This window comes from Malaya genurostris, chromosome 2 (assembly GCF_030247185.1).
Source record: "Malaya genurostris strain Urasoe2022 chromosome 2, Malgen_1.1, whole genome shotgun sequence".
Classification (NCBI taxonomy): Eukaryota; Metazoa; Arthropoda; class Insecta; order Diptera; family Culicidae; genus Malaya; species Malaya genurostris.
The window spans coordinates 69,333,080-69,353,756 of record NC_080571.1 but is presented as its reverse complement, the minus strand read 5'-3'; the positions used below and the strand labels follow the sequence as shown (position 1 = coordinate 69,353,756).

The window sequence follows — 20,677 nt, the reverse complement described above, 5'->3', positions numbered from 1 at the left end:
CTAAAAATACCGCTTGTTTTCTCATAGCTGGCATTAGGCCCTTTGTAAGGAAAATTCTGACATTTTGAACCTGAGAGCGTAATAGTGCAATATTTTGGTTTTGATTACTGTCGCCATTGCTAATTTATGGGATGAATAATGGACCAACGATAGGATGAATAAAAGAACTTTGAGATGAAACTAGGAGTAGTGAACATATCAGAAATGTTTTTAGCTGATTTTTTAAATATTATTTTAATTTCCGAGGAATGTGAATCAATTCCTATTAAATAAAAATATGAAAAAATCGTAGTGATTATAGTGGCTAAATCAGATTTTTAAGGTAACGTACTTACAAATGAGATGAAATAGGAAGCCCTTACCCTATTCAGGATTTACATCCCTATATAGAAAACAAAGATACAATTAAAATATTCAATACATATATACACATGGGCTCAATTTCAGGGATCAAGAGTAAAAGAAGAGAGCCCGATTAACAGTGATATCGAGATACAGGAACAATCCTTTTCTGTTTGAATGGAATAAATGGGAGTAGAATGGCGTAAGTGTAAATTAAGTCGTTCTACTTTTGGGAAGAAGTCATCAATTAGACACTAGCCAGAAAAATCTGCACTGCTGACAAGCCAACCAACACTCAGCAGCTGTTGACGGTATCCATGGTGAAATTACAAAGCGATGATGACGTGAAGCGTGTTTTCTTTCGAGTGCTTACATGAAACAGTGAGCGGTGGTGTTCTGCTCGTAACTTGGAATTTCTACTTTCTATTGCTGTTGTTGTGATCGGTGCACTCGTGTAAAAGGAGCTTTGCACAAAGGTTGTAACTCATCTCACTACATGGCTACTGCAGAAAGACAGTTTGTTGTGCAATAACGGCTCTCAACTCAAACGCTAGCACCTTATTATGCAATGTTAATTTGAAACTATGCTCTCGTTACGACATAAAAAAATAAAACATTGTTAAGCTGCTAACACGTCAACTATGCTTGACCTCTCGGTTCAATGGCTGTCAATATTTAGCTTCAGTGTCGCTATCGGTTCAGCATCGAGCTGATGTTTCAATGTAGTGGGTGGCGCTGACATTTACTACCCTTTCAATAACGTGCTGTTTGACGTGTTGTGGTATTAGGATACCACTTGCACTTGCTTCGGGAAGGAGTTAACGGCAAAGGGCACTGAAACTAGAACCCTCTGACGTTTAATTTAAGACTTTTCAGGTGTGACAAGTTGCTGTTGTGATCGGTGAATCGGGGGAAGTGCTGTTGATTATTTAACTTTTGTTGGCATAATCAAAATTTTAGAATAAGACGACCTCCGCTGGAAACGTGCATCCAGGTTAGTAACAAGTGAAAGTTCATTGACTGCAACGATGGGCGTGTTCTGCGAAGCTGAAAGTTTCCGACTACTATGATTCCGCAAATTTCAGTACAAAAAGTTTGCATCCAAATCAAAGTTGATGTTGAAACCATTGAAGTAACCTGTGCTATTTGGCTTATTGTTCGTTTTTTTTTGTCAATTTCTTTCGTAAAATTCAATTTTTCCAAACAGTTTAACAACTAAATGTGCTTATTTTTTGTAACATTCGCATGTCAAGTCAAATGATGTTATTGAGCTTTTCTTCAACGCTGTTCCAACTTGTTCCTCAATGTATAGAGGAAACCCGACCAAAAGTGTTTGACGAGTGCCGACAGCGTACTATTTGTGGACGGTTTCCTCTACATAAGTATTGCAACGCTTGCTGAATGTGTTCGTTCCGCCGTATCGCGTAAAACAGCCTGTGCAAAAAAAAAAACCAATGTGGTACCAATGTACTAACTAACGAACTCATCGCAATTCTTTCTCCTCCCGCTGGATCCATTTTGGGGGTCAATCAAACAACCGGACAAACAAAACCGTCGCTCAAACAAAATGCACACAAACCCGACAAACAAACCGAAACAGTTCACGTCGATTCTCCGAGAGTGATGATGACATGACCACCTCGATCTTCACAACGCCCCGCGGTTCGGTGGGTGGCGTCTCGCTCAACACCCTCTCGTCACGTGCGTCGATGCAGCATGACCACGTCCCGCACTGTTCCAGCAAGGTGGGAGTCGTAATCACATCCTACCGACAATCACAACGCAGGTAATGTACTGCTGTCTCTACCGCAACTACCGGACTGTGACCGACGCAGGGTCCAACCGTAATCTGTTCTGCGCTTCCTTTCACTTTCCGTTTTTTTTTTTTGGATTTTGTTCTAGTTTTTTATTCTTTCCCCCTCTTTCTGTTTATTTCCTTCCTTTCGACTCTTGTTATAAGCCAACTTGATTCATTCGTTAGAAGCGTTTTTTTTTCCTCTTCCTAGTTCATTCCATTTTCTCGGTCTGTGACTGTTTTTCAAAGGATTCTGTTTTCGTGCTGGTTTGTTTTTCCGTTCGAAGTTTTTCTCAAATAATTATTATCATTATTACTATGTTAAACATCGTGCTCGGTACGCTACTCGCATCCGATTTGTTCCGGTTGTGTATTTTTTTTCTCACTTTTCTCCACCGCTCCAACTCCAGCGCGGCGGAAAATTGTTTTGAAACTACTTTGTTTTTCTTCGGTTGTTTTTTTTTATTCGTCAGAACTTGCGTCCGAAATGTTCCTGTTCGTTTCGATTCATTGCTCTTTGCAACTGTTTGTTTGGTACATGGTTTCTCGTCATTTCTGTTGACTCGCTCTCTTCCTTTCATCCTTTGCTCGCCTGCGATTTTCTGGAGCAATCGTTTTTGCGCGACAAACGAAAACAAAAAAGAAATACCGGTCAAACAGAGATTGAATTAAATTGCCAGTGTTTACCCTTTGACGTTGTTTAATGAGGTTAAATTTTTTTTTTCCGGCGAGATGATTTATCTTGCACGTGAGCTTAACACTAAGCTGTCAGGAGAATGAGAAGTATAAGAAAATTGTTGGTGTATATATTCCATCGACGAAAATGAATGATTTTTATATAATTTAAGAGGTTGATTTCTTTAAATAGTATATACTTTGTAGTATATGTAAAAAAATTATGGTCATATGTGAAGAATTGTGGATTGTTCGGCCCCTACCCCAAAACTTCTGAGTATTAGCGGTGAGAAGAATATCTCAAAAAAAAAATTGACTCGATTAATTCCAAATATTAAGGTGAGGTTTTTCATTGTTATAGCTAGTTCGCGAACGGAAAAAACTTAAAAAAAGTTTTTTTTTGGTGACTGGCAAAGTTTTTCTTAGAAATTGAAATTTGAATATTTTTTTTACAAATACTACAAAGTACGCACTATTGAATACTTTTTGAATCATCGCAATAAAATAATTTTTGAATCGTCGATATTAAATATGGGTTTGTTTTCTTACACAGGAAGGTATGTATTTCCTTAATGCATCGGATTTTTATCATCATTGTTCATTCACTGCTGTTTATTGGCAAACAATGAAAAAACAATATTGCTTACTTAAGCGACCTTACAGAATAAACGAAAAAAAAACATATTAACGGTTAAAAATGTTTTTGTAACCCAAGTGATCAATATACCAGTGCTGTAGTTGCGTTTAGTCACAGTTAGTCAGTGACTAACCAGCTCATGAAACTGCAACCGAGAAAATTTGTTTTTGGAAATTTTGATGATGACTGATTCAAGTAACCTAAAGCCTGCAAAAGCAATAATACCTATTGAGGGAACGAATCATTATTTATTTTTAAGCAAAATAATTTGTGAACAAAATTCGAAAGGGCGCCTTAGGAATGATTTCAGCGCGCAGAATCACGGTAGAAGAAATGAAAAAGTCGCCCGTATAATTGCTCTCAGGGCGTAAAGTAATTTTAAATACATTAAATAATCCTACTCAGGGCGCAAATCTAGTTTATTTTCTAGTTTTTATTTTTGCTCAAGCCAAATAAATAACATCTTGCAAGGATAATTTGGAAGGGCGCTTTAGGAATGATTCCAGGGCGCAGGGTGTAAGTATTTTAAAATACATAAAATGATTCAACTTCTTTTCAAGCCAAAAAAAATGTACGTTTAATTTGGAAGGGTGCCTCAGGAATGATTCAAGGGCGCAGAATCACGGTAGGCGAATTGAAAACTAATTCCAGGGCGCATGGTGGAAATCTTTTTAAATTATTTATGTAATTCTACTGAGGCCGCAAATCATTATTTATATTCAAGATAAATATGCTATTTATTTAGCTTGAATATACATAATGATTTGCGCCCTCAGTAGAATTACATAGTAAGGACTGCCTCAGGATTGAGGGTGCAAAGCGATTTTTTTACCTAATACTACAAAGCTTTCGAAAGCATACATGGAGCGCAAATTATTTCTTTGTTTTGAGTTATATAAATAGAATCTCGGGAGGAAGCAATGAACAAGTCAGCTTTGAGCAGTGCTGCCTTAACAACAATTTTTGTAACATTTGTTATATTCAAACATAAAATATATTAGCATTTATAACTATTTGTAATCTTCATTAACAGCTTTTAATAGTTTGACGTTGACTTTATTAAAAAATTGGACAATAATGAAGTTTTGAGCAAGAAATGCTGAAATTCAATAATTCAGTTCTACTAACGAAGCACACAGAAAACGAACTAGTGGGCCGTCCAGTAGAGTAATGTCTGTGTGTGTATATGTGTGTGTGTGTGTGTCTTGAAGTGACAAAGCAAAAACCGTAAGACTATCTAAACTTGTCACAAAACTGCTCCAATTGGTAGTCATTGTCAGTAGGTAACCAAAAAAAATTAATTTCGGCTTTCCTGGTTCTCAGTTTTTGATTTACGACCGCCGATTGTATATATGTATGTATGTATGTATGTTTGAAGCCACCATCAGCTCAAGGCATTACCAATATATGCGAGTAGACTTACAGTAGATCCGAATTTGATTATCAGATTGCTTTCATATAATTGCTGTTAAGAAGGCCAAAATGGGTTTTGAGGACCCGGCGCCTTCCAGCAAGAACATCCGGTCATATAATAAAGAATTTCACTGTACTTAAACCCGCCTAATGGTTTGTTTGTTAGAAGGGTGCGTCTTACTCATTTCAGACCTTCAGAGAAAACCACAAAGCTTCCCCCACGTGACTCAGGTTGGCAATCCACTCCATCATCCAGTCATTAACTTGTAAGATACCCTGATGTACTCCCTGCCCCTCCTCGTTGTCGATATACCTGAGCATAATACAATATAATATAATATAATATAATATAATATAATATAATATAATATAATATAATATAATATAATATAATATAATATAATATAATATAATATAATATAATATAATATAATATAATATAATATAATATAATATAATATGATATAATATAATATAATAAAATATAATATAAATTTATATAAAACCTGTTTTAATCCACTTAGTGGTGTAATGATGCCTTTCTCATGTACATATAATATTGTGGTATTCTATTCAAAATTTTTCGCTTCGATTTTTGAAAGAAACCAAGAGATTGTTTGTGTATAAAATACAAAATAAAACAGTGATTTGATTGCGTAAGTCATCCTTAAGAAAACGAAGTGGGTTATATGCACTTCCGGCACCGGAACCCGAGAACCGGTATAACCAAAGTCGGTTCGTACGGCCACCAACTAACATGACACACAAACTCTACTAGTTTTTATTCAAATTTTGAAGATTTTATACATTTCTGCCATCGCACTCTAAATTACGATTAAAATCTTTGTTGCATCCGAAAATATTTTAGGTGACGGTGTACAATATTGAACACACTTTACCCTATAACTACGGAACCGGAAGTCAGATCTGGATGAAATTCAGGAATTCCGTATGGGACCGGAAGACCATTCATTTGAATCTAAGTTTGTGGAAATCGGACAAACCATTGCTGAGAAAAATGAGTCAGATCCATTTTGGTATATATGGCCACTATTTCCGGTACTTCCGGAACCGGATACCGGGAACCAGTATAGCCGGAATCAGTTTGTTTAGTTGCCTACTGATAATGACTATCGTTTGGAATAGTTTTGAGGCCAGTTTAGGAAATTTTTTACGTTTTTTGTTTCGCCGGTTTTAGTGACGGTGTACAATATTGAACACACTTTACCCTATAACTACGGAACCGGAAGTCAGATCTGGATGAAATTCAGGAATTCCGTATGGGACCGGAAGACCATTCATTTGAATCTAAGTTTGTGGAAATCGGACAAACCATTGCTGAGAAAAATGAGCCAGATCCATTTTGGTATATATGGCCACTATTTCCGGTACTTCCGGAACCGGATACCGGGAACCAGGATAGCCGGAATCGGTTTGTTTAGTTGCCTACTGATAATGACTATCGATTGGAATAGTTTTGAGGGCAGTTTAGAAATTTTTTTACGTGTTTTGTTTCGCCGGTTTTAGTGACGGTGTACAATATTGAACACACTTTACCCTATAACTACGGAACCGGAAGTCAGATCTGGATGAAATTCAGGAATTCCGTATGGGACCGGAAGACCATTCATTTGAGTCTAAGTTTGTGGAAATCGGACAAACCATTGCTGAGAAAAATGAGTCAGATCCATTTTGGTATATATGGCCACTATTTCCGGTACTTCCGGAACCGGATACCGGGAACCAGGATAGCCGAAATCGGTTTGTTTAGTTGCCTACAGATAATGACCATCGATTGAAATAGTTTTAAGGCCAGTTTAGGAAATTTTTTACGTGTTTTGTTTCGCCGGATTTAGTGACGGTGTACAATATTGAACACATTTTACCCTATAACTCCGGAACCGGAAGTCAGATCTGGATGAAATTCAGGAATTCCGTATGGGACAGGAAGACCATTCATTTGAGTCTAAGTTTGTGGAAATCGGACAAACCATTGCTGAGAAAAATGAGTCAGATCCATTTTGGTATATATGGCCACTATTTCCGGTACTTCCGGAACCGGATACCGGGAACCAGGATAGCCGGAATCGGTTTGTTTAGTTGCCTACTGATAATGACTATCGATTGGAATAGTTTTGAGGGCAGTTTAGGAATTTTTTTACGTGTTTTGTTTCGCCGGTTTTAGTGACGGTGTACAATATTGAACACACTTTACCCTATAACTACGGAACCGGAAGTCAGATCTGGATGAAATTCAGGAATTCCGTATGGGACCGGAAGACCATTCATTTGAATCTAAGTTTGTGGAAATCGGACAAACCATTGCTGAGAAAAATGAGTCAGATCCATTTTGGTATATATGGCCACTATTTCCGGTACTTCCGGAACCGGATACCGGGAACCAGGATAGCCGAAATCGGTTTGTTTAGTTGCCTACAGATAATGACCATCGATTGAAATAGTTTTAAGGCCAGTTTAGGAAATTTTTTACGTGTTTTGTTTCGCCGGATTTAGTGACGGTGTACAATATTGAACACATTTTACCCTATAACTCCGGAACCGGAAGTCAGATCTGGATGAAATTCAGGAATTCCGTATGGGACCGGAAGACCATTCATTTGAATCTAAGTTTGTGGAAATCGGACAAACCATTGCTGAGAAAAATGATCCAGATCCATTTTGGTATATATGGCCACTATTTCCGGTACTTCCGGAACCGGATACCGGGAACCAGTATAGCCGGAATCAGTTTGTTTAGTTGCCTACTGATAATGACTATCGTTTGGAATAGTTTTGAGGCCAGTTTAGGAAATTTTTTACGTTTTTTGTTTCGCCGGTTTTAGTGACGGTGTACAATATTGAACACACTTTACCCTATAACTACGGAACCGGAAGTCAGATCTGGATGAAATTCAGGAATCCCGTATGGGACCGGAAGACCATTCATTTGAATCTAAGGTTGTGAAAATCGGACAAACCATTGCTGAGAAAAGTGAGTCAGATCCAATTTGGTATATATGGCCACTATTTCCGGTACTTCCGGAACCGGATACCGGGAACCAGTATAGCCGGAATCAGTTTGTTTAGTTGCCTACTGATAATGACTATCGTTTGGAATAGTTTTGAGGCCAGTTTAGGAAATTTTTTACGTTTTTTGTTTCGCCGGTTTTAGTGACGGTGTACAATATTGAACACACTTTACCCTATAACTACGGAACCGGAAGTCGGATCCGGATGAAATTCAGGAATTCCGTATGGGACCACGAGACCTTTCATTTGAAGTTTGTCAAAATCGGTTCAGCCATCTCCGAGAAAACCTAGTGAGATTATTTGACACATACACACACATACATACACGCACACAGACATTGCTCAGCTCGATGAACTGAGTCGAATGGTATAAGACACTTGGCCCTCCGGGCCAATTTCCGTTAGTCGGTTTTTCAAGTGATTGCATAACCTTTCTATATGAAAAAGGCAAAAATATAATATAATACAGTACAATATTTAATATCACATCCTAATGCAATACAAAACAATATAATATGATATAATTCATTAAACATAACACAATATATCATAATATAATATAATATAACATAATTCAATGCAATACAGTATACTACTAAGCTAGTACAAACTTTTTTAAGAAGCTATGTAAAGCATACAAGGTAAATTCCGTTAAAAATCACCGTTGCACACGACTTTGCAGGTATGAATGTCTGTTGGATATCTGTCCTCTGTAATATAACATAATATAATACAGTTTAATATAATATAATAAAGCACATTATAATATAACATTACACAATATATTCTAACAATATAGTATAACACAATACATATACTTGTAATATAATATGATATAATGCAATGCAGTATAATACCATACAACATAATATAACATAGCAGAAGATACTATATGAAATAATATGCTATGATACAATTTATAACAGTTAATGCCGCAGTGTAAGTTATGCTCTTCTTTTGTCGTAGTACTGCAGGAAATATAGTATTTCTTTGTTAATAATAATAATAATAATAATAATAATAATAATAATAAAAGTAATAATAATAATAAAAATAATAATAATAATAATAATAATAATAATAATAATAATAATAATAATAATAATAATAATAATAAAAATAATAATAATAATAATAATAATAATAATAATAATAATAATAATAATAATAATAATAATAATAATAATAATAATAATAATAATATTAATAATAATAATAATAATAATAATAATAATAATAATAATAATAATAATAATAATAATAATAATAATAATAATAATAATAATATTAATAATAATAATTATAATAATAATAATAATAATAATAATAATAACAATATATTAGGTGTGCAACTTTGCATCCGTCGTTTTTTCCAAAATTAAAAGCTTTATTGCGAAAAAAAAGGCTTACAGATGTATTATTCAAAGTATTGTCCGTTGTTAGCGTCAACTTTCTCCCGTCTTTCCGGCAATTTTCGGATCCCGGCTCGAAAAAAGGAGTCCTTTTTGACGCTATCCATGAAGCAATCCATTTTTCCAACTCTTCGAAGGATTGAAAATGTTGATCTGCTAGACCGTGTGCCATCGAACGGAATAGGTGGAAGTCAGAAGGGACGACATCTGGGGAATACGGCGGGTGGGGAAAAACTTCCCATTTCAGCGTTTCCAGGTACTTTTTGACCACTTTTGCGACGTGAGGCCGTCGTGTTGTGGGATTGACTTTTCATGTAGCTTTAGATACTATGGCCGCTTTTCTTTTAGCGCGCGACTAAGGTGCATCAGTTGCGTTCGGTAGCGATCTCCTGTGATGGTTTCACCCGGTTTTAAAAGCTTGTAGTAAATTGTTATTTATCTTTGAAGGTTTTTTCTTTTCCACCATTATGTTTGTCTTCGACATCGAAATCACTATTTTTAAAACGTTGAAACCACTCCCGACACGTTCTTTTACTCCGAGCAGCATCACCGTAAGTTTCTGAATGCATTCGATGCGCCTCAGTTGCATTTTTTTCGATTAGTAACAGAAAAGTAAAACTTTCCGCAAATGGCGAGAATTGGGCACATAAACAGACATTTTCGAGCGTGAATAAAACGAAAACAAGAACAACTGTCACTGAAACGGCGATGACAATTCGTTAGGCACTGTGCACACTTTAAAGGCATTATCATCTATGTATTTTAACCAGCCTCAGCCAGTACATCCACCTATCGGAAAACGGCGGAAGCAAAGTTGTACACCTGATACAATACAATGTAATATAATTCAATTCAATATATAACAAATAATGCATTAAACAACAGAACCACATGTGACAATATACTACCATAAATATTGCACTTTAGGATGAGTTTCAAACTACAAGCCATTTCGCACCCTCTCATTCTGCTATTAACGCAGAAGGCGATAGCATCCAGTCGACGCCGTTCTATTGACCAAATGTCATCATAGACGCTCGGGGATAGGAACTTGTGAGGACTTAGTTATCTCACCATTTGACGACCTTGATTTACGACCGGCGATTGTGGTCATATACTCAAAAAATGGTAAAATTTTTTTGAGGAATACCACAGGTTTATATATGCAGCAATTCCATGAGCAACTAATATATGATCTATCAGAATTCCATAATATTTGAAAGAATCGTTCGCCATCGAAAAATATTAGACCTGTATTTTTTTATTATGTTTTTTAGGGTAACCATTTCTTTGTTAGGGTGGATCAAAAATCAATTATTTTAGATTTTCTTCAAAAAATATATTTCTATACAATTGACGTCTTCAAACACAAAACTTCAACTTCACAATATTCGCAAATTTTCCCTTAAAACTATAAACATTTATTGATAACATATCCAAAAATTAGCAGATCATCGTTGCTGGGGAGAAGTATAAGAAGCAGATCTTCCGGAAAATTAATTTTTATGACTAGATTAGGTAGCTTTCAAAAATCGTCGAGGGAAGAAGAAATTAAGTAAAATTTAAAAATAAACTTTTAAAACAAATATTACTTTTATTCCCAAGGAGGTCACTCGGTCAATCATAGGATTAATAGATAAAGACAATGAAAAATGTTTATTTCGAGTACACAACATACCCGTTTAATTTGATTGTTTTGAACATTTCAGTTTGAGTAAGAGACAGATTCATAGCAACATCTTCTCTATTTATTTATGCGAACATTTCAAAGTCCTCCACAAAACCACAATATCTGTCCATTTCCGGTGATATTGATTTATGAATTCATTTGTCATACTGTCGCACCACTCCGCCCACCTAATTGCAGTTCAATCAAATCAAGTTTCCTTGAATGTTCGTAGAAGTACGAAGATTGTTATTGGCCATAGGAACGATCAACGATAGGCACCGTACAATAGAGACGGCAAAACAATAGACAGGGAATATCCTGCACAAGGTAACAATGGATATCTCCTCGTTGTTATATTTATGTTTATTGCCTACAAACTCACATTCGCACATACACACCGGCAACAAAACCATCAGAAATGAGATAGCACGGTAGTGCCTCCTTCTTCTCGGGTGCACTGGGAAGAACGACTGGTGAAAGTGCCAGTGAAAATTATTGTTAAATCTTAAAATATGTCCTGGGTCCAGGGTAGCAATTGTCCTCTGGCAGCCGGTTCTGCTGTTGATTGCGATGGTGATGAGGATAATGTAGCTCGAAACCAGAACATATTTCCACCATTCAGACGGGCGAGTGGCATTGCCGAACAGGGAGGGCAAGTTCTTTGTCATGAATTGTGTTGGACCAAAGACGGACCCATAGTGAGGGGGGGGGGGGGGGGGGTAACTGATGGTATTGCAGTAGAAAAGAGTGCAGTTTACTAGAAAATGTTTATGCTTGCACTGGCACCGACAGGAAAATTTATTAATCATGCAAACTAGTAACCGGTTCGGAGTGCAGCAGTATTTGTTCGTGGATGTCTCGGGATTTAGTTTTTCTCCTGACAACGGAGAACCACTCCGGTGAAATAAATATGCTGATTCGGTGCTTCTCGGTTAAGTGATGTGATAAGCAATCATGAATCTGAATGGCTTTTGAAATAATTGTAACTTTCGAGTGAACTAGAATTTACATTCGTTGCAAATGTGAAGAGCATTGCAATCTGTAGGGTTGCCACCTCCAAGCGCTTAGAAGATGCTACCGGGCTGCCGGATTTTCCGAAATTCTACCGAATCGCAGAATTTTCATTCATTGATTTCATTTGTTATGAGTAATCATTAACATATTTTTGCTTAAAATCTATACCCAACGAAAGATAGATTGGGAATCACTTGATGATGGGATGATAAAGCCTGTCCATGTTAAATTCCGGACACTGTATTCAGTGTATATTTTGAATTATTTTACGGGTCGCCGAAATGTTTCATTTATATGACAGCTAAAACTCTTCGTTATATTTCGTATGATCATGAACTTAGCGGAGCGAATATCACCGATGATAACGCAAATAGGTGAATAATTTGTTGCTAATTAGTTACGGTATTTTCGAATTTGATGCTCTATTAATTTTAAATCCTTTTGAGTGCTTCGCCAAGCTCATATGAAATCAACGAAGCACCCCTCCTAAATAAGCTTGAGGACAAATCGAAACCTGGTGGACAATTGGTTGCTAAATAGTTGCTAATTAGTTACGGTGATTTTTAATTTGCAGTGTTTTTGAGTACTTTGCTAAGCTAATATAAAATTAACAAAGCACCTTTACTAAATTAGATTAAATACAAATCGAAACCAAGTGAACAATTTGTTGCTAAATAGTTGCTAATTAGTTACGGTAACTTTGAATTTGTTGCTCCATGTTTTTGAGTAAGCTCATATAAAGTTAACGAAGCACCCCTCCTAAATAAGCTTGAATACAAATTTAAACCCAGTGGATAATTTGTTGCTAAATAGTTGCTTATTAGTTACAGTAGTTTTGAGTTTGTAGGTCCACGTTTTTGAGTACTTTGCAAAGCTTTTATAAAGGTAACGAAGTATCTCCCCCAAATTAAGCTCGAACACAAATCAAAACCCATTGGATAATTTGTTGCTAAATAGTTGCTAATAAGCTATGGTAATATTGAATTTGTTGGTCAATGTTTTTCAATTTTTCAAGTACTTCACTAAGTTCATATGAAGTTTCCTAAATAAGCTTGAATACAAATCGAAACCTAGTGGATTATTTGTTGCTAAATGGTTGCTATATAGTTACGGTAATTTTCAATTTGTAGCTCAACGTTTTTGAGTACTTTGCTAAGCTAATATAAAATTAACAAAGCACCTCTACTAAACTAGATTAAATACAAATCGAAACCCAGTGAATAATTTGTTGCAAAATAGTTGCTAATTAGTTACAGTAATTTTGAGTTTGTTGTCCAATGTTTTTGAGTAATTTGCTAAGCTCATATGTAGTTAACGAAGCTTCCCTCCCCATAAAATAAGCTTGAAAACAAATCAGAATCCAGTGGATTATTTGTTTCTAACTAGTGACGATAACATTAAATTTGTTGCTCATTTTTTTTTTAAATTTTTCATGTACTTCGCTAAATTCATATGAAATTAACGAAGCACCCCTACTGAATTAGCTGAAGAACGAATTGAAACTCAGTGGATAATTTGTTGCTAAATAGTTGCTAATTAATTACGGTAATTATGAGTTTTTTACTCAGTTTCTTTTTAATTCCTTGAAGTACTTAGTTTACGAAGCATATTTACTAAACAAGCTTAAAATGAAATTAAAATTCAGTGGATAATTTGTTGTTAATTAGATACGGTAATTTTGAATTTGTTGCTCAATGTTTTTTGAGTACTTCGCTAAGTTCATATGAAGTTTACGAAGCACCCCTACTAAATAAGCTTGAAAACAAATCAAAACCTAGTGGATAACTTGTTGCTAATTAGTGACGATAACATTGAATTTGTTGCTCATTTTTTTAATTTTTTTTAAGTACTTCGCTAAATTCATATGAAATTAACGAAGCACAACTACTAAATTAGCTGAAGAACGAATTTAAACCCAGTGGATAAATTGTTGCTAAATAGTTGCTAATTATTTACGATAATTTTGAATTTTTTTCTAAGTTTTTTTTAAATTTTTTCAAGTACTTAGTTTATATGAAGTTTACAAAGTATTCTTACTAAACAAGCTTAAAATCAAATCGAGATCCATTGTATGATTTGTTGCTAATAAGATACTATAATTTTGACTTTGTAGCTCAATGTTTTTGAGTACTTTGCTAAGCTAATATAAAATTAAAAAAAGCATCTAGATTAAATACAAATCGAAACCCAGTGAATAATTTGTTGCAAAATAGTTGCTAATCAGTTACGGTAATTTTGAGTTTGTTGCCCAAAATTTTTGAGTACTTTGTTAAGCTCATATGCAGTTAAGGAAGCTTCCCTGCCCCCTAAATTAGTGAGGATAACATTGAATTTGTTGCTCAATTTTTTAAATTTTTTCAAGTACTTCGCTAAATTCATATGAAGTTAACGAAGCACCCCTCCTAAATAAGTTTGAGGACAAATCGAAATCTGGTGGACAATTTGTTTGTAAATAGTTGCTAGTTAGTTACGGTAATTTTCAATTTGTAGCTCAACGTTTTTGAGTACTTTGCTAAGCTAATATAAAAATAACAAAGCACCTCCACTAAACTAGATTAAATACAAATCGAAACCCAATGAATAATTTGTTGCAAAATAGTTGCTAATTAGTTACGGTAATTTTGAGTTTGTTGTCCAATGTTTTTGAGTGCTAAACTCATATGTAGTTAACGCTAAAATAAGCTTGAAAACAAATCAGAATCCAGTGGATTATTTGTTCCTAATTAGTTGCTAATTAGTGACGATAACATTAAATTTGATGCTCAATTTTTTAAAATTTTTCATGTACTTCGCAAAACTCATATGAAATTAACGAAGCACCCCTACTGAATTAGCTGAAGAACGAATTGAAACTCAGTGGATAAATTGTTGCTAAATAGTTTTTAATTAATTACGGTAATTTTGAGTTTTTTACTCAGTTTCTTTTTAATTCCTTGAAGTATTTAGTTTACGAAGCATATTTACTAAACAAGCTTAAAATCAAATCGAAATTCAGTGGATAATTTGTTTTTAATTAGATACGGTAATTTTGAATTTGTTGTTCAATGTTTTTTGACTACTTTGCTAAATTCGTATGAAGTTTACGAAGTACCCCTATTAAATAAGCTTGAAAACAAATCAAAACCTAGCGGATAATTTGTTGCTAATTAGCTACGGTTATCTTGAATTTGTTGGTCAATGCTTTTCAATTTTTGCGAGTACTTCACTAAGTTCATATGAAGTCAACGAAGCACCCCTCCTAAATTAGTTTGAAGACAAATCGAAACCTGGTGGACAATTTGTTGCTAAATAGTTGCTAATCAGTTACGGTAATTTTGAGTTTGTTGCCCAAAATTTTTGAGGACTTTGCTAAGCTCATATGTAGTTAACGAAGCTTCCCTCCCCCCTAAATAAGCTTGAGAACTAATCAGAATCCAGTGAATTATTTGTTCCTAATTAGTTGCTAATTAGTGACGATAACATTGAATTTGTTGCTCAATTTTTTAAATTTTTTCAAGTACTTCTCTAAATTCATATGAAATTAGTGAAGCACTCCTACTGAATTAGCTGAAGAACGAATTGAAACCCAGTGGATAAATTGTTGCTAAATAGTTGCTAATTTATTACGGTAATTTTGAGTTTAAGATAAGATTTTTTTTTAACTTTTTAAAGTAATTAGTTCATATGAAGTTTACGAATCATCCTTAATAAACAAGCTTAAAATCAAATCGAAATTCAGTGGATAATTTGTTGTTAATTAGATGCGGTATTTTTGAATATGTTGCCCAATGTTTTTGAGTACTTTGCTAAGCTTATTTAAAGTTAACGAAGCTTCTCCCCCGTAAATAAGCTTGAAAACAAATCAAAACCCAGTGGTTAATTTGTTGCTAATTAGTTACGGTAATCTTGAATTGGTTGGTCAATGTTTAGCATTTTTTTCCATTTCATTTGAAGTTATCGAAGCACCCCTTCTAAACAAGCTTGAATGTAAATTGACACCCGTGGATTATTTGTTGTTAATTAGTTACGGTAAATTTGATTTTGTTGCTCATTTTGTTTTATAGGTTTTCAAGTATTTCGCTGAATTTTGTTTGTACAGCGAAGCAAAAGCTTCTCAAATATATCATACTGTGCAGTTTTATAATTTTCTCGACGCGAATTTCAACGTGAATCAACATTTTTCGTCTCTCGCAAGGTAGCTCCAATGGACTTCGATTTGTTTTTAAGCTTATTTAGCATAATTATATTTTATTCTAGCCACAGTGCATTCCGAAAGTTCTTGTCTCTTCTGTAATATTTGCTATACCTTCGCGTCATTCTGGTGGTTCCTGAGATTCATTTTTGTTCCGGTCTCGGCCTATTCCTGGCTGTTGTCGAATGTTTATCAAAATATTTGAGAACGTTATGGACTGGGCTTGCAGGAAAACCAAGGTTTTTTGTAAGTTTTCTTACTGACAGACCAGGATTAGCATCGCGAGCACTCACAATTGCTTTTAGCATTTGATTTTCTTTCGACGCCATCTTTGATCTAAAAGCATGTAGTATAACCAAATACAAATAATAATACCCCTAAGTCGTATACAAACGAACCGCCAATGTTTGTTTCACAGCCTGAACAAGTAAGCCTAGCAAATTACTCCCTTTCATTGCGATAGTTTGAAAATGTAGAAGGAGATCGTTTCTGGCAACGCTTTATGCTAGTTGATACGGTGCAAAACAAACTTGTTTGTTTATGTTTATCGTTGCTTTATCAGTCTAAATATCACCGGCACTAGCACAAAAGATGAAAAATGAACACAAACACCCACGAATCTACAAATATCAATACAGCTAGTAGTATATTCACGGTGGCTTAACCATTATAGATTATTGTTTAACTTACATTTCGCTTGTGATCTTGATTATCAGATAAAAACTGTTTGTTTATCTATTTTTCACTATAATAAACAGTAACTATGGTGAACTTGTTCTTACCCTTCAGTGTTGCTAGTTTTATAGAAAACTCGTTAAAGTACATTGTCACTCTGACAGTGTATCATGACAGTGTACCGCACGATGCAAAATGTGTCCTTGAAAATTTGTCGAAGTATTCCGTATTATAATTTGTATTTGCTACACGGAACGACCGAAATCAGCTCTGCGTCTAATTCGTATTACGTTTTTCGAACTAGTTGATATTAAATTAGTTGAAATACAGAATTTAGTTTGCTGGAATAAAACTCTGAACACTGAACTCTGAATCGAATATCCTGAACACAAACCAGTAAAATTTTAATCCAACACGAAATTTTCATTGACTATTTTTGTGAACAAAATCAGAAAATTTGACTCTATCTGTCATCGTCACAACTGAAAGACAGCACAAAGTAAACAAAATTGAAATAGGTTTTGTTAACAAGTTTATTAGCCAAAAACTCATGAGAAGTTTCAAAGCAAAACAATCCATTAAAAAGTTGAAAAGGACAGTCTTGTTGAAACTGCTTGCAAATTGTTTTGATGTTTTTCGCATGTGTTACGATATATCCATATTTAAATTTTTAAACCGATAAGTAAAAATTCCGTAAAACTCTCAGTGGAAAGTTTATTTATTCAGAATGTGTGCGCATTTAAGCCGATTGTGCGTAATAATGTTTTTAAGTGGAACAGTGAATTGAGTCAGCTAAAAGCGCCTGAACTTCAAGGTGGCGACTTCCGGTTTCTTGATATTCCTTTAAAACCTTTACAATGTGTGTATTTTCGGAACGGGATTGATGAGTAGATGTCGGAAAACGATGTTTGAGGTGGTTTTGAAATTCAAGATGGCTACTTGGGGTTCCTTGATATTCCTTGAAAACCATTACAATATGTGTATTTTCGGAAAGAATTAGATTTTAAAACGATCACAAACATCTTTCTTTTTTGGTACCTACACAACAAATCTGTACTTAAAATATCCATATTGTGAGTATTTTCAAAGAACATCAATAGTCCGGAAGTGATCATTTTGGATTAAGAACGATCACAAACATCGTTTTTATAGCACCACATCAAATGCTTAGCACCACATCAAATGCGTTCCGAAAATACCTATATTGTTAGGAATTTTAAGCAATATCAATAAACCGGAAGCCATCATCTTAGATTTCGAAAAGAGCGCAAAATTCATTTTCTTGCACTTACTCTTCACATCCGTTTCGAAAATAGTCATATGATGGGCGGTTTCCACATTCATTACACAAGACTTTTTTTACGAAGTAAATCCCAAATAACGTAAACTTTTTTTACGAGCTACCTCTTTTTACGAACCCACGTTTAGTTCGTAAATGGAGATTTCGGAGTAAAAAAGACAACCGCGACTGCCAAATTGTTTTCGGTAGTAGTGTGCCATCTAGTGGCTAGTAGTCATTACAATGTTAACGTTTTTTTGGTCACATTGCGCCTTATAGCTGCAGATTGCAGAAGCCAATTCAACCATTTATGTTGGTTGAAAACAACATTTTATTTTTATAATTCAACCAAAAAAAAGTTGAATTGAAATGGAGTGTGTCTTGGCTAAGAAATGGCAGCAGTTTTAATTGATGAATTCAACTAAAAAAATAACGTTTTCTACTAATATTCATCATTATTAAAGGAATGAGAGTAAAAAAATCCAAATCAACAGAATTAAGATTTGTTTAGTTGTCTCAAAAAATAACTAACAAAAATTAGAAAATCTACTATTTCTTTTTGCCAAAATGCTGATTTCGGTCTTTCCGCGCAAAAATGGATTCTGCTCAACGTTACGCTCATCACTCTGTGAAATATTTCACGCTTTGATGAAGTATTTTCAGAGTATTACGTATTTAGGGGTGTCCAGGTTTTGTCGCAAATAAGCCTTATTGTATGAGTTTTCATGGAATATCTATAAACCGAAAGTCGCCATCTTGGTTTTCGGAATGACATCAATGAGATTGTTTTTCGGTCACTATTTGTCAGTTCAATTTCAAAAATATAGGGTACGAATATTGTCAGAGAACATAACTTCATAAAAAGCGAAGTTGATTTGTAAAGAAAAAGGTGTTTTATCCACCTAGCAGTGAGATGATACCTTTTTTTTATCAATCCGCATGAGTTTTTTGCATGAATATTCTTCGGTGTTTTAGTTCTCATGACATTATTTTAATGACCGTCGTTTTAAGCGGCAATTTGTGATTTTAATCACTCAATACCCTGTAATGTCGAAGCTGCAAATTGGATCGAATTTGAATCTAAACGTGTGACAATCGATTGAACATTCCATGAGATGTCGAAGAAAGTTTCATTTTAGAGTTTACGGTTATTTACGATTCTCATAGAGCCGGTATTCAGGAACCAGCATAACCCAAACCGATTCGTATGGCCATATGACGAATAAATTACAACAGTTTTGAGTCCAACTTTGAAGCTTTTCGGGATTGTCATCTTCTATATCGGCTTGAATTTTAAAAACTCATCACCCTGTAATTCCAGAATCGGAAATAAAAATCGAATAAAATTCATTTTTTTGCATCAGACCATAAATCCTTTAATTTGAATTTTTGTTTTTGAAATTCGATTTTATGAGAAAACGATTCGATACTGGAACCAGAATTCAAAATCAGTGTAGCCGAAGTCAGTTAAATTCACCTGAGGAGTTGTATAGTTTACGTTTGATTCAAAATGTTCGAAAATCAGTGCAGACTGACTAAAAAGCAAGATGTTTTATATAATATTAGGACCTTTCATTTGAATCTTAGATTTCATTTGAATCTTATATCGGTTCAGCCATCTATAAGAAAAATGAGTTACACTATTTTAATTTCGTTTGACATATCATCCTGTAGCTCAGGAACCAGAAGTCGGATCCAGTCGTAATTCAGGATCTTTGTTTGGAAGCACTTCTCGTATGAATCTGAGTTTGTAGAAAATGGTTGAGTAATCTCCGAGAAAATTGAGTGAAATTATTTTCCAAGCACGCATTTGCTGATCTCGACGAACTGATTCGAATGGTATATGGGTGTTATGCTCTTCCAGCATTCATTACTGTCAGGAGTTCAAATCAACATAATTATGCAATTGTTTTTGACTCGAAATTGCTGCCATCTTGACCATCCTCTGATTTACATATGTTATATTCGAAAGATTATGTTGATAAAAACGAACCGTGCTAAAATCGATCGGAGCAAAATTGCATGAAAAAGGATGTTGTATGCAGTCTTTTTGGTACTTAGAAGCAATTGTATGTAACAGTATAAAAATCACGTTGTTTCACGTTGCTCCCACGCATTGCTCTGTCATACAGCGCTCAAAACTCCTACTGCAGGAATAGGTGAAAAAGTCGCTTATACAAAAATATCGATATCTCCGTTAAAAATGGACGGATTTTAACAATATATGGCTTGTTGGATAGGTATTACCGAGTGGAATCTAAGTCTAAAAACATATTCTGTTTTCTAGGTCAAACGTTACAAATATTGGCAAAAAACTGAAAATTTTGACATAAAACTTCGTATAACTATATATGATCGTATAACATTATATGATATTCTAATGATTTTTCACTATTAGCATTTCCATTGATAGTTACAAAGTGTATTCAACATCATGTCAAATATATAAGATAATCTTACATGGAAAGACCGAAATCAGCATTTTGGCGAAAAAATTAGTTGATTTTCTGATTTTAGTTAGTTATTTTTTGAGACAACTAAAAAAATTTTACTTTTGCTAATTTA

At 34.7% G+C, this 20,677-nt stretch overlaps 1 protein-coding gene across 6 annotated transcripts in view; it reads left to right on the top strand.

Annotated features, from left to right (window-relative positions):
• The window catches only part of LOC131430485 (ras-specific guanine nucleotide-releasing factor 2-like), a 499,968-nt gene that overhangs the window by 177,454 nt on the left and 301,837 nt on the right, over positions 1–20,677 (top strand). For 5 of the 6 annotated variants that reach the window (XM_058595510.1, XM_058595511.1, XM_058595507.1 and 2 more), the window contains one exon: positions 1,943–2,128. The exons of the other annotated variant lie outside the window; for it this stretch is intronic. In XM_058595510.1, the coding sequence (XP_058451493.1) occupies positions 1,943–2,128 (186 nt within the window). The remainder of the gene's footprint in view (positions 1–1,942; positions 2,129–20,677) is intronic. 6 annotated transcript variants of the gene reach the window in all.